At 41.3% G+C, this 24,788-nt stretch overlaps 1 protein-coding gene across 5 annotated transcripts in view; it reads left to right on the top strand.

Annotated features, from left to right (window-relative positions):
* Nucleotides 1-1,789: 1,789 nt before the first annotated feature.
* Nucleotides 1,790-24,788, top strand: part of slc23a2 (solute carrier family 23 member 2) — a 47,535-nt gene continuing 24,536 nt past the window's right edge. Inside the window, exons 1-3 of one of the 5 annotated variants that reach the window (XM_075467614.1) lie at nt 1,790-2,082; nt 20,098-20,146; nt 22,453-22,667. In XM_075467614.1, coding sequence (XP_075323729.1) covers nt 20,098-20,146; nt 22,453-22,667 — 264 coding nt within the window. In that variant the 5' untranslated portion in view covers nt 1,790-2,082. Of the gene's footprint in view, nt 2,083-4,324; nt 4,566-20,097; nt 20,147-22,449; nt 22,668-24,788 lie in introns of those variants that run through there. The other 4 variants (XM_075467613.1, XM_075467616.1, XM_075467617.1 and 1 more) reach the window with 4 other exon arrangements.

Here is a 24,788-nt window from a genome sequence, read left to right as displayed (position 1 = left end):
TAAGTAGGAGTGCTATATATGATAGTAATTGTTGAGGAAGGAGTTAGAAACCGCTCTGGGCGTACATCTTTAACAACTTGGGTTTCAGTTGTTCTTACATGAAGATAGCACTTTGTTGAATCAGAACAAATTGATTACTGATCACTTAATGAAAAGTTGTGATGTTGGGAGATTATGTGCCTGCAGGTCACTGTTGACCTGTCATATGACTTAAGTTCATTTGGCATCATATCTCAAAATACCAAAGAACGATTTATGAAAATATGGTAACTCCTGTTACCCTGAAATCATTAGCAATGTTTTCTCTAAATTCTTAAAGATCAGGTGGTTTGAGTTTATCACCTTCAGCAGAGGTGAAAAAACCCCAATGCGCTTGCACACACCCTTTGCATGTAAAAATAGGCGTAAAGGGCGTGTGCTAAAGTTAAAGGTGTAATAATTGGCAGTAAATGTATGTGAAGCATCAAACTGGAAAGTGTTTGTTCATTAATACATCTTAATGTGCAAGATTTTTAAATTATGCCTTTAAATTGTGTATTTATCTTTACTTAAATGTGGACTTTGTTGGGTCAGACGCAGTTATTTAAATAAATCCATCTGAGAGGTTTAGAGGGGGAAATGTGTTGATCTTGGATTTGCTGTTAACACTGACATCTTAAACATAAAGATGAATTTTGTATGGATGTATGATAATGTTCTGTTTCAGTTTGGAAACCAACTTGTAACTACAACCGTCACATTAATGTGGTGGAGCAGAAAGTGGAAAAGTGCAAACAAGAAATGTAAATACTCGTGTAGATCAAGAAATGGATTCTTGAGAGGTTCTACCAGGAATAGCCACAGGGGCCAAAAGAGTCAGGGGACCTCTATTCTTATCAAGGAAGTATATGTCTTTGAAAGAAACACAAATCAACCAAGAGATATGAATGAAGAGATGTAAGCTGAACAGAGGTAATTCAACAGATGAATATCTAACTCATAGTCATAGAAAATTTTGTGTAAAGAAAAAAATTGTGTAAAGTATGACTGACAAAATGAGAGATCCAAGTAAAACACAAAATGGCCACCCAAGGAGCCAAAATGACCAAAATGTGAGAGAAAATTGTCAATACTAAATGGAAAATGACCAAAAGGAATGTAAAATTACCAATATGAGACACAAAACACAAAGAGATGCATAGCATTAAAAAATGGCTCACAGTGACCAAATGTGAAAAAAGGGCCTTATAAGACCAGAAGTCCTGCAAAATTATGCAACATCTTAAATAAAGAAATGAATGAATAAACTAAACTAAATGTAAAAAAAAAAAAGGACCAATCTTGATAAAACGTGCTTTATCTCTTTCCACCACTGGTTGCAGCCTGAGCCATGTTATTCAACTTGGTTATGCCACAGTAATGACTTGATCCAAAACGTGTGCATGTAGGCCAGTCAAGACAGTGCAGGTAAACAACCATCAGGTGGCACTGTGGCAGAAAACAATGGCCCAAATCCCAGCAGAAACGTGGCTTATAAAAGGCCCACTTTTATAAGTTTAGGATACAGGGAACTCACTGGTTAAGCAACTGTCAGACCAGCATTAAAAAAATAATAAAATAATTAGCTTATGCAAGGAAGGTTATTATTACAGAAACCGTTCCACACTCTGCTCCTGACATCTTGCCGGGAAGGGACGCTGTACTGCGTCAACGCAACGCCTATTTTGATTGGCTGATGCTCGAATCCAAGGCGGGGCAAGAGGCTGGCTCTTGGTGTCACGGGTTATGTGGGCATGCGTGTTGGCGACGCTCAACCCCCGTGGCTTTATGAAAGCCGATATCGCTCCCTGGGTAGCGCGCCTGGCAGCTGTTTCAAAACGATTGAGGTAATATATAGCCGAAAGGAAGGAGCGCGTCTTGATCTAACGGTGGTTGCAGACGGTCTTTTCTCTTCTCTTCTTCTGGCTGTGGTGTGAGAGCTGCCTTCCGCGTTAAGGTGTCTGTGCGCCTCCTGCTTCAGCAACACAGACCACGGGGACCAGCCAGCGGACGTAACGTTACCCAAGAGGGGAAGTGGGCTCCGTCTTCTCTTTCATCGGGCAGGTGAGTACCAAACGGGCCATTTTTAATCCTAGGTGACAGATTTTCCATTCATGGGGATTTTAGGCTGGCGAGCCGGAAACTTTTGTTTTTGATGCCGTCAGAGCGTCGTCAGGTCAGGTTGGTAGCGCGTAACGCTTAAAGATTTTAGGGTCTCTCCTCCGGCTGATTATATGACTTCGTGGGCCGGCGTGACCGTGGGTCTGCTGATGCTCTTAGCGTGACCGTGAAAATCAAGGCCCAATTAGTCAAGCTCGTCCTTCATCTCCTTCACGATAAATAATTGTGAAAATGAATTTCCAAGCAGGAACCATCACTTATCTGTGTGTTACGGAGGCCTGAAGCCTCAAGGTTTCCAGATAAGGGAGGGCTTTATTGTGACTCTGACACGCCAAACACGTGCTGAAAAGCTAAATATGTAACAGTAAAAATCATTTTCATGGATTTGTTTGGATTAACTAGGCGTGAAAAGGTAGAGCTGCTGAGAAACAACCGTCTCCAGGCGGCACTGGCTGGGACATTAAGGCTTGCTTACTCATTAAGATTTATTGTTTCCTGGTGATGATAGTGTCCTGGAGACGGGGTTATATAAATGCAAATGTATGCTAACAGTTTGTGCTCAACTTGTTTGTGTATAGGTTATTCTAAACACAAATTTCTGATAAGCTACAAAAAAAAAAAAAAAGTAAAATGAACAAATTTTGGTACCGACAACTAAAATGTGTTTGAAGATGCTGCATCCTTATGGAGTCTGGATGTGGGCCCAGTTGTTGAGAGATCCAACAGATCTCAATATAAACCAGCTTATGGATGACATTCCTATTCTTAGGGTAGGAATTTATGGCACATTCCTGGCTTAAACAAAACAACTTTATTGTGAGACTGAAGTTTTTCATCTTGCCTCCTTTATAATCAGGGTCATTAAACCATGATAAACAATACATTACAGAGAGTATGTTAAAGCTCTTTATTATGCTCCAAAGACTGACTTTTTGTTCTCCTGTATGTCAGCGTACTTAAAACTGAGGAAATTGTGTAAGATCCCTGATCAGTTGGACATGATACTCCAATAAATGTACGATGGTTCCCTCTGCAGTGTGATAAGCAAATGTCTATGTGCTCGGTTTTAGTTTGGACCATAAAGATGCTGGGTTGTGGCATTTTTTTTAAATCTTGTCCAAAAGTGCCCACAACCTATTTTTTTTTTATTTATTATTATTTTATTTTATTTTTTTTAGTTTACACATAACTTGAGAAACTGGTATGTTGATGTTTAAGATCACAAGCAAGATTTATAATAATAATCTGAATTCACGGGTATGTGAGCAGTTACTTCTACCCCCATTGTGGCAAGCTGGTTTTTGGGTTGTGTTCTTCCTGCAGTTATCTAAAGGTTTATCATCCAATAACAAAAGCAAAAGATCCTGGTGAACTTTGTTGTACACTCACACGCAAAGGGGTTTGACTCTGGTCTAAGTACCAATGTATGTAGAGTCAAAACAAATAAACTAAGGCATAAAAATCTGATCATTTGCTAAGATAAATTCATTAAAAAAAAACTAAAACAACATTGTAATGAGGCCAAACTGCATAATAAGAGGGTCTGGGAATTTACTTGGTAATAATATCCAGATAGGCCGGTACAACTGCTGCTAATCTTCTTCTGTACTCTGAATCCTCACTTTTTCATTTTAGATGTGACAGATGTTTTTTTTTTTTACAACCTAACACGCCCCTTCCGCACCTCTGATATCTTTTCAGTGGCTGTGCAGTAGTCTTTTGGGCGTCTTTATCTTGGTTTCCACACCTGAACAGATGTTTTTCTGCCTTTTTGTTTCTGGAATTCAACCTGGGTCTTGCGAGCCACAAGTCAAGTTGTTGCATAACTTTAAGACGGGCACATGATGATCCGTTAAGGAGAAGTCACAATCTTCAGTGTGAATCACAGTTTTCCAACAGGTTCAGAGTAAATTTGAGCGATCACATGATGAGTTGTGCATAGTGTTGCATGGATACAACGGCTGTCACTCCAACTCAAGGCTAAAAGCTCTACTCACAAATTTCTGCATCCTGTTTTTGTGCAGCTTTATGATCGGAAGTAGTGTATTTCCTCTGCTTTGACGCTTCTTTCAGGATGTTTGTCCGTTTGACCACTCGGGCTTCTGTTTACAGAAAAAGTTGCCAGGTCACTGTTGTGGTGGTCTCTCCTGTTGCTGTTGGACTCCAGCGTCTTGTGCGTAAGGGGATGATGGATTTCACCACAGACTGGACTGTGTAGTGTCCTTGTCCGGCTCTGCAGCCACACTGAGCACGGTATAGTTGCACATGAACCGCATCTTTACCTGCTGCAGCTTCTGGTTGGAGAAACCCTCTGGGCTCATTAGAAGAACCAGGACCTCGGTAATTTGCTGCTGTCCAGGACAGTGGAGGTGGTCTTTTAGCTATCAAGGAGCACTATGACCGTGACATGGCCAGCCTGCTGATGGGTAAGCATTTGAAAGAGAGGGTGGTGCTAGCAGGTTAGCAGTAACTGAACTTTTGTAAAAATGCATTTAATCACACACCCTTTACAATCCCGTTATAAGTAAATCCTATTGTAAATCAAGGATGTACAGGTTATAGGATTGTCCAATGGACCACCCTAATGATCCAAGTGTGTCATTGCACAGAGAAGGAGGAGCTGTTGGCGGGTTCACATCACCGTGAGGGGAGCATTGATTATACAGGAGCTGGATGTGAGGTCGTACAGGCGCCACAGCTGCCTGAGCTTCGGAAGGGAAACTGATCGTGTAATACAGCGCGTATCAAAAGCCTGTGATGGTGGTGCATATTAAACAGAAATGACATTGTACGCCATTGGGACCAGACGTTCTTGTTGTTTCTTAATTGTTCTTGACATTGTCAGCATGCAATAAGCTCAGAAATCCCAATAACAGGTTGACTGCAAGGTGGATTGGGGCATCTTAGTTGCGAGTTAAATCCGAAGATCTCTTGAACGTATGTGGGATGCTCTCAGAATTATTTTGCCTCAAAACATCTCGATGACGAAAACAACAAAGCCCCACGGTCTGACTGTCACATGGAGGGAAAATGGTTTAGAACCAGCTTTGTCAACGGCAAGAGGAAAATTGTTGTCCATAAACCACAAAAAAAAAATTGGAGGTAAATATTTATCTTTTCAGTGGCCAGATGATGACATGAACTCTGTCATCCAGTTTGAAATGAAGATGGGCTATAAGCATGTTTTCATGACACTAGGAGAAAAGTATGTAAACATGTTAGCCTGACCTATATCGTTCAAAATCAAATTTCTCAAAACCAGACTAACACACTGAGGTAATGCAAATCCCACTAAATTGCCAGTGAAACTTATCTCATTCACACATATTATTTCTTTAATCTATCAGAAATTATGACTGCAAATCAGCCAATTAAGCCTGTACTGCGTTTAGACTGTTGCTCAGTCAGCTCTAATAAAATCCTGATCTTACAACCACAGCATCATCGGCGTCAATCAAGTCACATAAAGATGTCTGTGCGGTGAGTTTAGCTGTACTAATGTGCCGTGATCTCCCACAGAAAACAAAGTGCGATGGATAGTGATCGCAAATATGCAATCAGCGGGATGACTGATATCATCAGTTCATCTTGTCCAAAATACCGCTGTCGTCACTGCCATTGTTTCCCTTCTCAATCCTTCACAACAATTCCTTTTAGTCACTCTGACTCAGGCATTTTGAGCAGAGGCTCACGTCACAGGATGACGGGCCAAGCTAAGGTGAACAGGGCCGTAGAAATCTTTCTTTGCCCTGTTTGCAGTCGGCAACACGTGACTAAGATTACACTGTAATGTTGAGTCATGCTATGCAGGTGTGTGTGTGTGTGTGTGTGTGGAGGGGGGGTAAACAGTGAAACCGTTCAGCATGTGGGCGTTTTAAAAAAAAAAAAAAAAAAAATCACTAAAATAACTTTTACTTCTGTTTTGAAGTCATTGTTTCATTCAATCTCGCTGTTGAGTAAAGAAAAGGGAACTTGCACGTTTACTCTTCCTGGGCGTCGGGTTGTGTTTGTGTGATGAAAGAAGATGGAGATTTCGTGGCCAAAGGCAGCATAGCATGCCATATGATTCTTGCATAACACAGACTGTCCAGCTGTATTAACCTCATAAGCTAACAAATCAACTGAATCAGCATCAAGAGTCATTTATTCCCCTCAGCACCAGTGAGTGGTGGTTGTGAGCTGTCACTGATGCTCTCTGATTACTCCTGTGTTATATCAAACAGCTATTCTCAGCAAAGGAAAAAATGTCATCGTCTGTTTGATCGTGTCAGTGTTGCTCGTTACTGTCCACAGCGACCTGCGCTCTTGAAATAGAGAAGACGTACATAAGATTTAGTGCTTCACATCTGGCTCCCCTTCTGTAAATGTGGATGGATAAAGCCATACAGGTCACTTAATGAGTTATTGTTGATTTCAACTAACCTCACTTTAGTGCATCCGCTAAAGCTGCAGTCGGCAGGTTTTCAAAATTGCGAGTCTGAAGTCGGAAAATTCGAACTGATACAACTTTCTAGCCTGATTAACATCGACTTTCAAATCTCTTCGAGATTCTGGTCTGACCAAGACCATAACGAATACGATTCGAAATGGCCTGGTCAACCCGCCTCCCTCGGGTTGCTACTGGTTGTGGCCAGAAAAGGCTGTGCCTAAGCTTAAGCCAATCACACCACTCTTTCCTCTGACGTATGATTTAGCTACCAGCGGGGCTAACTGGTAGATTAAACTCTTACCAAAGCCAGTAGGGAGCAAGGCGAAAACGTCTTTCCTGTCAAGAAATGATTCAAGGGCTGTTCTTTGCTCGATTTTTAACGAGAATCTCCCGTCGAACACTTTCATTACAGCATCTACAGCAGTGTCAAAAGCTTGACGCTGCTCCATGTTGATATTGAATGAAGCGCTTCCGTGTACAATCCATGGGTTGAGTGGCAGTTCAACCACGTCACTACCTTGAACACGCCTCTACCCTGGGCCGTTGGCGCTGCTCAAAGTTGATTGCTTCCCGACAAAGTGGGTGGAGTTCCCATTTTTTCGGGAACTCGAATCCACCTGAATGAGCAGTTTGCCTGAGTAAGTGTAGCAGAGCCGAAGGTGTTGCGTCACTGCGAGGGCGGAGCCTGGGTAACAACTTTCAGGTCCCTCCCCCAACCTTTAACAAGCTCCGAATCGCCCCCCAAACCCCTCCCCCTCTGTGGACGAAGTTGTGCACATGAGTTCACACCAGTGTGAGCGCACACAAGCTGCGGGTAGACTCACGCTCAGCAGCGTGTGCACAAGCTGTGATTGACAGGTAGAATTCCTCCACCCTAACTTGATTGGTTAAAAACAGCCGGGAACGCTCGGTTTTTGCAAGCATGATTACAGGCTTCAGAGGGAGCTACAGATTTCGTTATTTTTCCTTAACAGCCTATTTAATATTCTACTTCCAGAATCCATTGACAGTTCAAGCTAATATGACTAAAAAAAAAGTTGCCGACCGCAGCTTTAATGTTTGCGTTGTAAATTTCAAGTATTTTTAATCTTGTTGGTTTTACGGGAGAGGTTCTTTATGTCACTCCTACTATAATTCACTTAGTATTCAAAGGCCTGTGTGGGCCATTACTGTTTGCATTTATGTTAGAGTGAGACTCAAACACTCTGTGGCACACTCAAGTTTTTTTTTCTGTAGTGATTCTTGCAAGTCCTAAGAGACTTCTGGAAGACTTCCCCAGGCCTGAAAATCTGCATGAATAAAGATACTCCCACCTGAGGGAGACTTCTGCACGACGAGATCCGTCTCAGAATGTGGTCGAGTCTGCTTCCGGGTCTCGGATCCACACGCCCACTGGATCCATAAAGACCTTTTAACTCTTGGTCTGCATTATCTAAAGCAGGGGTGGCCAACCGGTCAGAGACTAAGAGCCGCATTTTTTTACTGTGTTACCACAAAGAGCCACATTATTTTTGAAAAATGACCGAATTCTCTCCGTTCCATCCGTCTGTTCTTGACTCGCTCTCGTCTCGGTCACGTGACGCATCAACGCTGATATTAAGCCCACGAACCGAGCAAAATGAGTCAAAAACAGGCGTGTTTGGAAAGCTTCTTCCCAGTGAGGAGACAGAAGAAGAGGCTGTGACCACTAAGAAAAAGAAAGCTGCATTTTGAAGGTATGTTTAAGCGTTACCATAGCGACCAGAGAGCGTTAGGAGGCAGAGAGGATGTTACGTCAGGAGGACGCTGCTAATAAAGTTACACACAAGTACACAGTGGATTCAAATTTATTATTATATTTACTAAATACCACAGAGTCTGTGTTAGTTAGTGATGGGAAGTTTGGCTCTTTTGACTCGGCTCCCAAAGAAGAGCCGGCTCTTTCAACTCCCGAACGGCTCTTTATTTAGGATCTTTTGTAGCCTATCATTTACCTTTTAACTTTGCAAAAAAAAAAAAATAAATCATGGTTTATGTGTTGAAAACCCTTTTGCTTTCAGTGTTTTTATGAGAGACCTTATAATTGCCTAATTCTTTGCATTTATTCTGTGACAAAACCACTTTAACATTTGTTTATTTCAATTAAACTTTTTTATTGCACAAATTAACAATAAACTTCAAACAAATCCACAGAACAGAACCAAACTCAAGCTAACATTAATAATGTCCTCAATTAAACTTTTTTATTGGACAAATGAACAAAAAAATTTCAAACAAATCCACAGAACAGAACCAAAACCAGAACCAAACTCCTTAATTCTCACGTGAATACCACATGCTGGTCACCATGCTGGCCAATCATAACAAAGCTCTGTCGTAACCAGAGCTGGGACTGAGCACTGAAAGTGAAACCTAAGCAGCGAATGGAAAAAAAACTTGGAGTCGGCGGCTCTTCTGATTCACTACAAAGAGCCGGCTCTCAGAGCCGATGCTTGTGCGCATGACCCATCACTTGATATGAACTTAAGAGCCGCATGAAACCAGACAAAGAGCCGCGGGTTGGCCACCCCTGATCTAAAGGTACCAAAGTGGATCAGGGGCCTCATGTACAAAGCGTGCGTACGCACAAAATAGTGGCATACGCACCTTTTTCACGTCAACGATCAGATGTATCAAGAGCGAAAAGACCGTGGAAATGTGCGGTGCCTCACGGCAGCTTCAGGGCTGGTGTACGCACGTTTCTGCAGCTGCTGATTCTTTGACGACACCTAAGGTGATGTTGGGAAACTGTTATAATAAATAAATGTGAAAACAATTAGTCCTCAGACTGTGATGTGCACATCTGAGATAGATGAACAATTAATACTGATAAACAATTAACACACCCATGTGTCTGCAATTACACGAGTGGATATAAAAGCAGCGCAAAGTGGTGTAATGCATACCATTAAAAACAATGGCTGCTTTAGCTGTATTAGAAGACTTTGCAAATGATGCAATTCGAAGAGAGCGTGTTTTCACTAGACAGAGAGGATTTGATGGCATATAATGGCGACTCATTAGCTGTTTTGAGGGAAATCTTACTAGAACTGTGCGCAGAGCTGCGGCCGTCGTTGGAGCGCAACACAGCGAGGAGCCATGCGCTGCCTGTGCTCACAGGTGATGTGCACACTGGGGTTCCAACCGGGGCATTCCAGGGGGAGCTGGCCAACCCATTGGGACTGTGCCAGCCAAGCCATGACAGCCGTGTGGGACAGAATTATCCGCATCTCAGTCACGTATATCAAATTTGCATACAATGCAGTTGAACAGGCCAACATTAAAGCTCAATTTGAAGCGAGAGCCGGTTTTGTAATCGGAGCTATCGACTGCACACACATTGCTATAAAAGCGCCATCACATGATGAATTTGTATGTTAACAGGAAACATTTTCTTTCGATCGATGTACAGATCATATGTGATGCGTAAATGCAATTAACCAACATTGTGGCGAGGTGCCGTGGTTCAACGCACGATTTATACATTCTGAGTAACAGCATCGTTGGGAACAGACTACAAGGTGGCACTGTGTGTGATGGCTGGCTTCTTAGTAACTTTATTGTGTAATTGTCCTAATATTATTCCCCGTGACGCGCCCCCAGTTTCTATCCCGTCTTCACAAGATCATAGTCGGTGGTTAAAGTTAGTTTCTTGCTGTTTTTTGCTGGTTAAACTTAAGCTTAAAGGATAAGACCGGTTTTTTTACATTGGGCCCTTGATTTCACATTATAACATGATGTTCTACTCACCCCTGCTTGTTGTTGGTCATTTGGAGCTGTTCCGAAGATATTCGCGAGGCGTCTGGCTGCTCTCTTGAGATATTCGGCCATGAAACGGTTTCCTATGGGCAAGTTTATACAGGCACAAACTATGCTGTTTATAATTTATTAATTACTGTACACTAGCACTGATAACGTGGAGGTGCGTCGCTTACTTAAAAAAATCCGGGTTACTAATTTTGAATTTTAGCCGAATGAATAAATAGGCAGCAGGTCTGTGGGCTGTCTGTGGTAGTAGCACGACGATGACGTCAGTAACACCCACTTTACGACAAAAATTCAAAATTACAGTAACCCGGATTTTTTTAAGTAAGCGACGCACCTCCACATTATCAGTGCCAGTGTAGAGTAATTAATAAATTATAAACAGCATAGTTTGTGCCTGTATAAACTTGCCCATAGGAAACCGTTTCATGGCCGAATATCTCAAGAGAGCAGCCAGACGCCTCTCGAATATCTTCGGAACAGCTCCAAATTACCAACAACAAGCAGGGGTGAGTAGAACATCATGTTATAATGTGAAATCAAGGGCCCAATGTCAAAAAAACGGTCTTATCCTTTAAGATCTTTTTAACAAGCCCCTGATCGTCTCTGTGGGCAAAGAGCAGTGTCACCCATAGTTGCACCGACTCTCTGTTCAAACAGTCGGTCACCCCCCCACCCGCCTGTTTTGGCCACACTGCGGCGGTGGGCAGCCAGTCTCCGCTTCACATCCACCTTAATGTTGGACCACTTCTTCTTCACCTCTGCTTGTGAGGCTTCTCAGACCCCACAGCATTGACAGCCTCAGGCTCTCCCACCCACTCCTCTTGCGTTTGCTGCTTATGCCGGAGGAGGACAGCGTGCCAAAGAACACATTTTTGTGCGCCTCCACTTCAGAAAGTAGCACCGACATCTCGCTTTCCGTAAAGTTCAAATTTTTTCCCGTCTTATTCATTCTTTTTTCTTTATTTTATGATTTTGCAGCGAGGGGAATCGCAGGTGCAGGGCTCATTTAAATATGATTTGCAAATTTAAGTAGGGGCATGGACAGGGAGGAGTCGGGTGCTCCGACATGTGCGCTCAATTCCACGTTGATTGGGATGTACAAACGAAATGTGCTTGGATTGGTACGTGTGCACATATTCTTACATCCGACGTTGGAGGGCATTTGGGTTTGAGCGTACGCCATGTTTCAGTAGGAAATCCACGCAAGTCTTTGTACATGAGGCCCCAGGTGACTGGGCAGTAATCCAGAATAAAATTGTTTATAGACTCTGAAGTTTCATCTCGGAGAAGAAGTTGTGATATGATTTTTCATTCCACAACTGAACCAGTTAGTCTTTGAACTGATTTGTTGATTTAAAGCATTCGGTAACTATTTTGTTCATTAGTTATGATTAAAGCAGTTTTTTTTCTTCAAGCCAATCTTAGGAAGATTCTCAGCAGATATTTCGCCGTCAGTTTGAAATGCATTGAGTTTTGACCAGGGAAAACAATTTTGATCTTTTAGCATTTCTGACCTTACGTACCTATGACTCACTGTGTTATCAAGAAATCAATGCCGCAAAGCATTCATGACGAACAGAAAGAATGGCTGCAGCCTTCTCCCAGAAAAGCGTTTTTCAATAAGTGATAGAATAAGAAAAATGTGCGTCATTTGAAGCTTTTTTTTAAGTCCCGTGACATTTCTTCAGGTCAGCCGTTTATATTATAAATTTAAAAAAACAAAAAAAAAAAACAGAACCGTCTACTGACCCACATCATGTCTAAGTTTCATCAAAATTTAATCAGCAGCCTGACAGATGATGAATGGACTGGTAGCAGCACACTAAAGAGGATTACTAATTGGCTTTCTGTGTCTCGTTCCGCTGGAAGTGTGCCACGTGAGGTCTGCTCCTATATCCTCATTAGGAACTCTGTTCAAAGTGTTAAAAATGATGTGCGTCCACATTAATGTTACCAGGTCAAGGGAATAAGAAAAAATACAAACTTAAGGCTAAAAGTGCTTGAAACCGTTATTCAATCAGCAGGCTATAAACCAACATGCTGAATTTATTATCACAGAACAGTCCTGTGTAAGTCGTGTTTCTTTGGTCAGTCTGGTAACTCGGTCCCTTGCATGATCTCACTTTGTGTTTGAGGACTGTGTTCAGTGAGTCAGTCATTGGTTCCTGTCCTCTGCCCACCCCGGTCTCAGTGACTGTCGTCATATCGTGCCTCTCCGTATCTTTCATGGCCTTATTTGTTTTGTCAGTCCTCTCCCTTGTTACACCTTCATGCTTCATGTCAAGCTGAAAACTTCTCCTGTAGCGTATGAGTGTGTGTGTTTTTATTCTATAGCTCCAACATTAAAGCAACAGCATTAAACACAACCGCTAAAGTGTTGAGTTTAGATGTCTGACCCTCGACTTTGTGGGATTCACCTTGTGTATTTCAGAGTTATATCAGATGATCATCTGGATCCAGTTGCTTGATATTTTTCACCATCTTTCTTGAGCAGTTGTTGCTTCTGAGTTGCACACTTGGCACCATAATGCTGTCAGTGCAGTGAACGTTGGATAAGAGCAGTGACACGAAGATTAAATGTCCTCTGAAAATAACTCCAAATGATTAATAGTGACGTATAGCTTATAATTTTAGTTACTGCATTTTGTTTGGTGTCCTTCTGTTAGCCATTTATAAAACAAAGCTTTTAAATTCTGATTCAAAATGTCGATTACCATGGCAACAGTCAAAGCTTTAAAGCATTCGAGGAGCCCTATTGCATGAAGTTTTCTATGGTTACTGCAGCCTCACCAGTGTGACATTGTCCTTTAGTGAACTGAATGCCTCTATTAGCAGGCCGCGTTCCAGGAAGAGTCGAGCCGTCTGAGAGCTGTTTCCTAATATTTTCTGACATCGAGCTGACAAAGCCAACGAATAAAAAAAAAAAAGGAACCTGTGGATTAATCAATAACAAAATGAAGCTGCATCTCTGCATTAAGTTTGTGAACATCGGCTTGAATTGGAGGTGCAGACCACACTGTGTAGTATCTTAATTCTGTATTACAGGCTGCTGAGCATCACTGAAAGGTAACCCAGTTTTGCTGTTTGAAATGTGTCGGTACACATGCAGCCTTTAAACTTGTATAAGTGTTTTAATGCAGTGCAATCACAACGTTTCCTCTGTGGTGACCCACTTTTTATGCACTTTCCAACTATTTGCTTGAAAAACTCGTGTGTTTGACGTCTCGGGTCGGGCATTTTCAGCTGATAATTCCAACTGTTGAGGGACCGGGCGAAGTCTCTACGGTAACTTTGCGAACAAGTGACAGCCAGTAGCAGCGGGAGTCTGGCTCATGTAGGCTTAAAAGATTTCATCAACTTCAAGCAACAATGGATACTTTCAATTTATATCCCTGCAGGGCTTAATGGAAAAATGCCTGAGGCAATGGGAGGTCGAACAAACCTATACGAAGTGTTTCAGTAGACCTTGTCTGAGAACAAATGTGAGAAACTTCTCTCTTTCGTGTGCTGCTGATGGCACGCTGTGCGTTGCTTTGAGAACAGGATGGAAATGCAGCCAAAGGCTGAGCATCTCTGTCCTCTTTGGTTTCACTAATTGAGAACTGTGTTCGTCCAACCCACCATGGATGTCAACTTGGTGCATAACCCTTAAAAGGCTTCAGACCAGTCAGAATGTTGAATAACGTATCTGCACATACACCAAGTCTGGAAGTCGTTGATGAGGAACAGTTTTTCACAGTTCATTTTGTGCAGCTGTGGTCTATTTGAAATGTGTGTTCGTGTGTTGAATATTCCGGAGCTGATCCCTCTCGTGGCTTCATCATTTGGAAAAGGAGGCAGAAAGTTGAAGTGGATCCCCAGAAGTCCTGAAGTGACGCAGCACTTCTGTCTGCTCACATGCTGCAAAACAAAAAGGCAAACAAAAGGGATTCTGGCTAAATGGGCAAAAAATGTTCCTGTTTTTATAGTTATCGCCTACATTTGAGCAGCATATGTAACAACAAATCCTCCAGCAGTCTAGGTGCCTCTGCACATGCAAGTCAATGAAGTCTTTGGATTACATGTTCAGGTTACAAAACAAGAATAGCTCACACAACACGTGCTCATGTGGTTATGTGAGGGGCTTTTTTTTTTGGGGGGGGGGGTGCATACTGGCATGTGATTCTTCTTGTAAGTTTTGTAATTGATCTTGTGTTAACGCATGGGCAGCATCTGTGTGTGGCTGATAAGAATGAATTGTTTTTGCAACAGAGAGCCAGCATGACACGGCAAGTATGCTCTGCCTGAAATGAATACAGCACCGGCTCAACGGGATTGTGAATAGAGAAAGAACAAGGAAATAGTTGTTTTAATTGAGCCTTTTGGCTTTGTCTTGTCTGTTTAATAGTAGTGCTGGCAGGTTATGCCCTAGAACCACAAAATGTGCTCTTATAAACAATATGCTGCTCTGAGAGTGTTGAGAAATTTCAGTGGAAACTGCATCCAGTGCTTCACTTCTTTTAATAGAACCAACATGGAAATTAATAGCAAATTATATGAAGTAGTGGTAAAACATACTTTATGCTTAAAAATAAGGCAGCTCAGTCATTGATGGAGGTTTTTTTTTCTTTATAAGAATAGAAAACGTTGATCAAATTTGTTGAGGCTGAACTAAACACACTGCTGAGTGGTAAGGGGTGAGTTTGGTCTGAAGGCAGACTGCTGCAAAGGAAAGTTTTGCATTTGATTTGAAACATTTAAATGTTTGGATGCTGGTTACTATGGAAGTAGTCAAAGCATTCAAATCGACGGGGGAAAAACATCTGTCCAAGCGAAAGGTTGAAATGTGGCGTTTTTGCTTACTTGGCTACTAATTTTGTCCTTTTTAAAAGCATTTTAGTTTCACTCTGACGTTTCACGCTGTTGTGTTAGCTCAAATTAGGGGGAAAAAATGAATCGTCAATAATGGTGACAGTCGTTCATTAGTCAAGTCAGTTTGCAGTTTCCGGCTTAGAAAATTAAGATTTATAACTTTTTTTCCAATTATTTAAAAATAAAAAAATTATTTATCACAGACTTGTAAACTGAAAATACTGAGTGTGTTGGGACAGATATTTAATGGAGGGGGGCGACTGCTTTTAAAACAACTCTTATTGCTTTGCGTTTTCCTTATGAATTCATTCATAAAATCAGCTGGAAGGGGAGGGTGGCATATTTGTGGTTATCTTTGGCACATTTAGAAGTATTAACAGACGCTCGGTGCACAAATGGGTCGGCGGGCCTTCTCATTCCTTCTGTCTCGAAACATCTGTGGTCGCTATTAAGACAAACCCCTCTTATCTCTGTCCACCTCTGCGCGACTGGCAGGGAGCTCACCAGTGTAAACATGACCTTGCTGCTGCTTTACATTCTCTCCCTTCTGTGGTGAAATGGGAACCACTCGGGGGGGGGGGGGGGGCGCCACATGTAACTTGTGAAACTTTAAAGCAGCTTATCCTAAAAAGGATGTTTGTCTGCATCACGTGACATCTGTGAAACTGTATAAAAACCGATAAACGGCGTTTGTAGCAGGATGTGACTCGCCAGCTGTTAATATTTTATAGATTAGAAGAACTTTACACGTCCTACTATGTTTTTATCCTTCCAGGTCAAAGTGTACAGGGATTCATGAAGTTAATGTACGGTCCTCAGTCGGCATAATTGTCTTTCCTCAAATGTTTTTTTTATTTTATTTTATTTTTTTATAATTTGGCTGTTTTGTTAGTTTTAGGTTCTTATTAGCTCTCATACCTTTTAGTAATACACGATAAACGGACACTTAGCTTAAGCTGGAGGAAATCACAAGAGAAAAAAGAAATCATAAAAAACCTGAAATCTAAAATCTGTTTAAAAAGTAGCTCAAACCTGTAAATGCACACTTTAATTACAGTCGCCTCGCCAATCGGAAGGTTGGTGGTTCGACTCCAGGCTTCTCCGGTCACATGTCGAAGTGTCCTTGGGCAAGACACTGAAACTCACGTCGCCTACCGATATGAATATGTGTGAATGAACAAAAAAGCACTGTGTGTAAGGCGAGGCAAGTTTATTTGTATAGCACAAATCAACAACAAGGTGATTCAAAGTGCCTTACAAAGACATTAAAACGGTAGAAATAAAAAGCATGATTTAAGATTTAAACAAAAGGAAGACATGAGAACAATAGATAAAATCAGTAGTTAAAATGTTATTAAGTTTTGAAACTCAAGCTTCAGATTTGGAGCTTTATTCAAATGCAGCTGAAAATAGGTGTGTCTTCAACCTGGACTTAAATATATTGAGTGTTTCAGCTGATCTGAGGCTTTCTGGGAGTTTGTTCCAGACATGTGGAGCATAGAAGCTGAATGCAGCTTCTCCATGTCTGGTTCTGACTCTGGGAACTGATAAAAGACCGGATCCAGATGACCTGAGGGGTCTGGAAGGTTCATACTGGGTCAGGAGGTCACTGATGTATTTTGGTCCTAGACCCTTCAGAGCGTTATAGCAGCGTGCCGTGCGAGTGAATGGGGAAATATGTGATATGTGGTGTGAAAGCGCTTTGAGTGGTCAGACTGACTAGAACAGTGCTACACAAGCACAGTCCACTATTTATTTTCTAGCACCAACATTGGCATCTAGCATCTACATTTCGATCTGAATCTCTGTTGGAAGCTCAAAGAAAAGTTTGACACTATTCCCAAACCCTCCTCATCAATCTGAAGGGGTCATCTTTGAGAAACTTAAGTCTTTTTTTTTTTTTTTTTTTTCATCATTATCTGGTTGTGTTGACACAAAACAATCAATCGTGTGATTGGCAGATTAATCCGTATTGGTATAAAAGTCATTTGTTGTAACCAACTGTGATTTTAGTCCTTAATGAAGATCTACAACTGAAAAAAAAAGTATCCCCGACTTGTGCCTTTTATAAGACTGATATGACTGATATTCTTAAGCACACAAGGAGCTACTGTAAATCTTGAGGCAGATTGGAGTCATGCTGCAGGGATAGTACAGAACAGTCTAAACATTGATGCCCCCACCAGCATCGCACACTCTCAAAGTGTTTAAGTGCTAAATGAAACCAGTAACGCAAACATCTGGCTCGTCCTTCTCTTGTGGAATCCCACACATCACAGCTCAAGCCTGCGTATGAGCCACAGATCAGGTTACCATGGTTATAGATCCAGGCGGTAAGTGTCCACCAGGCTGTGTATTCCGGGATGAGTTAAAATTACCGCAGCAGTTATCGTTGTTCCTCTTCGCCTCTCTGCTTTTCCCCTCTTTTTCCCCACCTCTCTTCGATCCTGTCTCCCACAAGCGAACACACACTTTCTCTGCTTCTTTTTCTACATTTTCTTTCGCACAACGTGTGAAGTTATTTTGATGAAACTGCAGATTTCTCGTCTGTTGCATAACCAGGTTCCACCCTCCCTTCTCTCGCTCTAGTTCCCAATGTCTCCCTTGTTTTCTGCTGGTTGTCTGATGTTTTGTTTGTGTCTATGTATGTGGACGTATTCCTAGTCAACAGCAGACAGGAAAACACACATGAGTCGAAGTGAGAGAGGATTTCGCGCTACAACAGCGTTGCTCTTCTGGCGTTAGCGCACGGATCATCAGACCTTAAGTCACCCAGAGGCTGCGGGGATACTTTCCGTCACACTCCACATCTCACAGCTGATGCACAGTGCTGTGAGAGCCAGAGGCTGGTCAGCACGCAGGTCAATTATTCGCTCAGTTTTCATGTGCTCTGTGCAAATTCTGCCAGTTAAAATACGACTGAAAGGGAATGTTCTACCCAAATCAGACATGTGCTTTTTCCCTCTGGCCCGCTGTACCATTTATTTATTACGTCGTTTTGGATGCGTCACCAGTCGAAATTTCTACCTTTGCCTATACACTTTAACTTGGTGGCTCTGGTGGTGCTTAAAGGTTCCAAAAGAATTTTGGGGGAAAAAGTCATCAGCAGTTTCTCTCTTTTGAGCTCGTAAAAGAACAATCACAAAGACAAAATAACCAGAAAATGACAGAAAACAGTAGATGAGGTGGGTGTTACCCCCATCAATGGATATTTGCAGGATTTAGTTTAGTTATGTAGAAGAAAGCCGCCACGATTCCAAAAGGGCAGTGAAGTCACTGATGGGTGACGCGAATGTCACATCAGTGAAGCCAGAGATGCTCCTCTCCTCTGCAGATAGCATTTTTAAGGTCTCCTTCCCAGTAACAAAGTTACTTTCTTTCAGATGTGATTCACTAGGGATGCACAAATATATCAAACAGCGGCTGATTTTGATGGCTAATTTCTGTGCGACTTTGCTCTCAAACTTATAGGATTTGTTTACATAAAATTTTGTCGGGCACAAAAGATTTTTCCCTGATCATGTAAGCGCCAAGAATTCATTGAGTTGATGAAAGTGTAACAGAAGTCTGAAAAGTCTTTTGAAGCAGTTATATTGTACTGGGATGTAAGGATGGTTTTAATGCATTTGTATGAAATGATTTGTGCTCGCTCCAAGGTGGTGTGATGAAGGGCTGAAATACTTTAAAACTGTTCAATTCCTTTTTCTTTTTCTTTTTTTAATGGTTTGTGCTAAATTGTTTTACTGCAGGTAGAAAGAAAATGGATGCTTCATAAAACCACAACTTTTGTATATGTTAATGTTGTTTTTAGTGCTTTGAGCTCCATAAGTGAAGTACCAGCCAGTTTCATTATGTTCAGTACAGTCGATATCTCCAAAACGAAAAAATAGATGGATTATTGGCGTCACAGGCTCGAGGAATCCATGTTTGATTTTGGGTGAACTTCTCCTTTAATAGTATAACAAATGACTTGTGATTATATAGCATTATAAACAAAGTGTGGTTTATTATCACATGGGTCTTAATTTTGTAGTTCGGTGAACATTATATTTGACAATGGTTCATAATTTGGGAGTATGTTGGGATCAAAAGTCAAGAAATGAGTAGATTCAGGCCGGATTCAGCCCACAGGATGTGATTAAGCGGCATGTACAATACTTCAGGAAAGTATACAGAATATGATTTCATTCTTAAATGAGGTCTTAAGGTTTGTGAGTTACTAGTATTTAATCTAACATTCCTGATAGGTGTTTCATCTACAGTTTAGCAACAGCTTCCACCGTCATTGTCATTCTCCACGGATGCAAAAGGGTTTTATCAGGAAGAAATAAGAAGATACGAGTTGGTAGTATTAGAAAAAAGCCCACCTCGTGGCCCTTTGGTGGTTTGCATTTGACTAACTGCTATCTTAATCACTGTATGACATCTGATTGGTCAAATCTCCCTACAAAGAGGATTTTTTTTTTTTTTAATTGTTAAGCTGGTGCTCTAAAAATATGTTAAATGTAAATTGATGCTATAAGTCTATCCATCAGTTTCTCATGTCAGCTAAAGAAATAAAGCCCCGTTCCTGGATCTCGTCTTCTCTCCTTTAACTCTCATGAAAGGCTCCATGTTATGTCTGGCACTGTCTGATGCAGGTGTCTCCAGCCACATTTCACCTTTTATAATCTGAATTCTAATCAGCACGTCAGTCACACTAATACGTTTTGTTTGTGATTAAATGCTATCTGTCAAATTAACTTTTGTCTTACCTCCCTCCTCCTCCTTATCCTTGACCCCCCTCTGTGTTTCTCCTCTGTGCCTCCTCCCCCTTCTCTTCTTCTCTTTGCTCTCATCCTCTCCTCTTCTACTGCCTCCTTCTTTCCCTCTCTCTTGCTCCTTCCACACAGATGCTCCCAGCCGCCCAGCTTGACAGGAGTGATGGGATGTGTCAACTAGGTATTACACCTGTCCCAACATCTTACACTGCAAGCAGGGATAGTGGCTCAGGAGGGTGCGGGGGGCCTAAAATTTTACAAATTATTTAATACTTGTTGGCAGAGGAGAGCTGGCAGCAAACGTGTAGAGAGACGGAGGATGCAGCGATCCCCAGCTAGACTTGAATTGGCCATGAGATCATCATTTTTATTTCTGCTGTGTAAACGCAGCAAAACCAATGGGTTTGTCGTGTAAAGATAAAACTAAAGTCTTCTAAAATGGGCTGTATTTATATTCGTGTTGCTCATAGTACAAACTCAGTAACCGGTATTATGAGCGTGCAGCTCATAGTCAACAAAGTCGAACGCCACATAGGACTAATTTCCAGTAAAAGTAACTCAAAGTGACTCATGTAAGGAAAAAGAAAAAAAAAAAAAGGAGCTGCATCCTTTAATGTATGTTTTCGCTGCCAAATGGCACTTAAATGAGCGTCACAGACAAATGTCAGTTGTAGGAAATGATGAAAATGAATCGTTTAGAAATGGATTTGGGATACATTGCCGTAATGGTAGAACAATGTTTTTATCAGGAAGAGCAAACTTGGTATGGTAACTTGTTTTCCAAGTGAAGAATTGAATATAAAATGAATTGCTTTGAATGATTCAGCAGCTTTGTATTGGAGTTGAGCGAGAAGAAGGAAACACAATCCTCTGTGATCCATGAATATGACAATAATTTGTTTGGATGCCTGGATCAATATTTATAGGTGGCTCCATTGGAGTGTTGCAGCACTCGGCTGACCCCGAGCATTCATGCATTATGCAGTTTAATTCCATTGGATGTGGTTTGTATACTCGCTCTATTTGGTTAATGAGTTCAACACGAAGATGCTGCTAGTTTTTGTAAACAAGTTGAAACCAGCAGCCTTCCAGTTTTCTCAAATCCAAACAGTAGTATTGAAGATTTCTCTTGCAGTGTCGTGTTTATCTGAAGCCCAGAGCTTAATTTACTGTCCGTCATTTGTAGGGAAAATGTTTTCTTTTCACACAATGTGCACAAAAGAATCTCTTGATTTGATACAAGTCAGCAAGTTCAGCTTTATTTGATCAGGAACCTCAAGACACTTTTTTTTATAAGATATGCAATGAACTTTAGATGAAAACGCTGAATATTTGTATCACGTTTGAAGTGGTTGAATAGATCATAAGTCTTATCATCTCACGCTCAGAGTCCGACAGAAACAATCAGTTTTGAATGACTTTGGGCTCACGATCGACCAGGAACAAGAACGTGACGCCATGGCAACATTTCATCTTACTTTCCGTTGGTTCCAGTGCACTAAGTGCGTGGCGGAAAATTTAACGAAAGAAACCGACTGTTTTATGAGGTATGTGAGCCAAAATGGTGAGAAAGAGGATGGTGCAGATGAACTTCACTGAAGTTGACACAACACCAGGACCTAGGAACAACCTCCCCACGCCTGATAGAACAAACTGACATTCCTCTTTCTGCCTCTGCTGCTTTTGTTTTTTTTTCTTAATCACCTCCCAACTGTTATTTATCTTTGCTTTCTTTCTCCCTCCTCTTTCACAACCCTTTTCATAATCTCTCCTCTCTCTCTGCCTTCCCCTCTTTTTGTGTCTATCAGTCAGTGATCGGTTGGCAACAGTGTTGAACTTCCCAACTGAGCTCATTTTAGTGCCCAAATCATTTCTCAAATGGTTTATGTTGCAACAAAGGATCATTTTATTCACTGATACATATCTTGATCAATTTATTAACTGCCTGGCCAGTTAGAGTTCACAAATAATGATTGATGACCTTTTATTATTGTTGTAGCATCTCTTTGATTGTTGTTTTTGTCTGACTGACGGTCCAAAAAAGCATATAGACAAAGAAAATCAGCAAATCCTCGTAATTGAGGAGTTGGAATCTGTTCTTTCCTGACATTTCCATCTGAAAAACGACTTAAACAGTTGGACAGGAATTAGGAAACTCGATGACTACGTGATTAGCTGATCAAGAATCTTTCAAAGGGATTTTTTTATCTGTAGCAACCAGGAGCACCTGCATCTGATGAAAAGAGAACTGAAAGGGTGTGGTGTGGAAAAAAGAGGCAAATATAGCTATTTGTACAATCATATTCCACACATTGAATACTTTTTTTTAGCCGATAAATAAGTTTTTGTGTGAACTGATCAACAAGAAGTACGACCTGGCTGCCTCTGATGTTCTCAGACCTTCACAGTGAGATTAGGATATTGGACGCCTTTACGAGGATCAATATATAAATCTGTTTGTCTGTGTGTTTGTTTTTCTCTAAGCAGGTGAGACACTCCTGGATGATGTCATTGGACTGAAGGATTCATCCGCAGTGTTAACATCAGAGCAAGATCCAGGAGGGACTGAGCAAGAGGACGACATTACGGACGCAAAGATGGGCGTGGGGAAGAACACCACCTCCAAATCAATGGACAGCAGCAGCGAGGGTGGAAAGTATGAAGAGGAGGGCAAACATGGCGCAGACTTCTACCCTATTCCGGTACGTAGCTCTGTTTGATGTAGTCATTTGAAGTTGTCATGGAGATGAAACCAGACAGTTTGGAAAAACAACAAGCTCGTACAAAAGAAATGACAAAGATGGGTTTGCACACAGCCTAATAACCGTCCTCTTTTCCCAACGCCCATAAACTCTCTTCTGTTCTTTGACTCACATGCACATGCTTGAAACTGATTTTGTTGCCTTTGTTACTGTATTTGTTTGAGTGGTCAACCACACCGAGCAGTCCTCTTCATACACATTTAGGGTCCCGTCCATTTCCTTTGTTTGTCTTCTTGACACTAGGCTGCGGCTTCATGTGGATCACTAGGCAGGTTGGTAACAGGGCAACATTATCTGAGTCAAATCACACAAAAACACACCTCTGTTGTTTTTTTGTTTTTTTTGTTTGTTTTTTTTAAACAAATCCAGTGGTGCAAATGAGCTGAGGTATTAGGGATGAAATGGAGCACATGTATGTTCACTGCAGCAGCAGAGAGGATGATGGGGCTCTCTCCTAGAGATGGATGGTATTCAGAGGGAGCTTTGTTGTTTAAAACAGAATTTGCTCAGGCACCTGAGCATCTTCCTTTGGAGGATTTCTGAAGTAGTACTCGCCAACAGGGGTGGATTATGCATCTCATCTGGCCAGGAAACACCTTGTGACCTCCCAAGAGAAGTTTTATAACTTCACTAGCAGGTCACAACATTAAAGAAGTGAAGTACTCTAATTGATGGTACTTTGCAGATTCATGTTTTAGATTATATAATTATGTCACGTTGAGGTGCTATCATTGACTTTTATCAAAGCAGTAAATCCACAAAGAAAACAAATCTGGGTTCAGCAGTTTTACGAGACTCTTTTCTGGTGTCACAGTTTAAGTTTTTTACGTCACTGTCGCCCCTCTTAAGAACTTCACTCACAACCAAATGATTGACACAGTGTGGACATTTAGCAGCTTAAGAGCCCGAGAACATCCTCAGAGGCTGATGTGCATCCAAACAGATCTAACAAGCCAGCTAACTTGCACTCATCAGCCTTCTAGAAACGCAGACTACACGAATGCAAACAGAAGGAAAGAATTTGCGTACGGCACCGTTTTAAAAGATGCTGGTCCTTTAAAGTCTGCTGGTTTCCTTTAGAAAAATAAATGGCTTGAGTTTCTATTGACAGATTTTGTGCAGTTCAGTTGAACACAAAAGAAATTCAATTAGAAGTCAGACATTTCCTTTGAATTTAATTGTCCAATTAAGTCATTGTGAGGCTATACTTGTTTCCCTGCTGATACGTGCATTCCCTCTCTGCTGCCTAGTTTACTTTTGCTATACTTTTGTGAATCAGTTTTGTTTCAGTTTGTTTGCGTGTGAAAAATGTTTTCCTTAGAGCAGGGGTCGGCGACTCGGCAACCTTTAACACTCAAAAGAGTCATTTGGACCCGGTTTCCACGGAAAAGCAAACACTGGGAGCCGCAAATACTTTTTGGCGTCTAAAATGAAGATATTGTTTTTTTTACCTTTACGCTTTGTGTAACGAAAACTAAATCCATGAAGTGCTACACAGAAAATGAAATTTTATTTATGTAGTGAACACATTTTGAACATTTTGAAATTAATAAAAAAATAAAATAATGATTTGAAACAAAAAAAAAACACGCCGAGTTAAAGGTCTCTTTCTCACCACAAATTAGGCATGCTGGTAAGCCACTCTCATCAGAGGTAAAGGCAAATTAATCTGCCCAGGCATCATTAAATGTTCTATTTTCTTCAGATATCTTTCTTTTCTTACATTTCTCCATACTTGGCCTACATGGGGTCTCGATAAATGCAAAGGCATTTTGGCAGGAATATATTGCACATATTTTGAGCGACGAAAAATAATCAAATATCATTTTATTTTAATATTTCAAGATCACAATAATCTTCCAATTTAGAACTACAATAAATAAAATAAAAAAAAACGAACGAACACAAATAAAATACACTTCAATGGGATACTTTTTAATTTATTTTCCCAAGCCACGCGGAGCCGCAGCATAAGGATGAAAGAGCCGCACGCGGCTCTGGAGCCACGGGTTGCCAACCCCTGCCTTAGAGCTAACTTTCAGGACTGAGCTTCAAAGATTC

This window comes from Odontesthes bonariensis, chromosome 6 (assembly GCF_027942865.1).
Source record: "Odontesthes bonariensis isolate fOdoBon6 chromosome 6, fOdoBon6.hap1, whole genome shotgun sequence".
Lineage (NCBI taxonomy): Eukaryota > Metazoa > Chordata > Actinopteri > Atheriniformes > Atherinopsidae > Odontesthes > Odontesthes bonariensis.
Note: the sequence above shows the minus strand (reverse complement) of the source record. Positions and strands in the feature narration are given on the sequence as shown.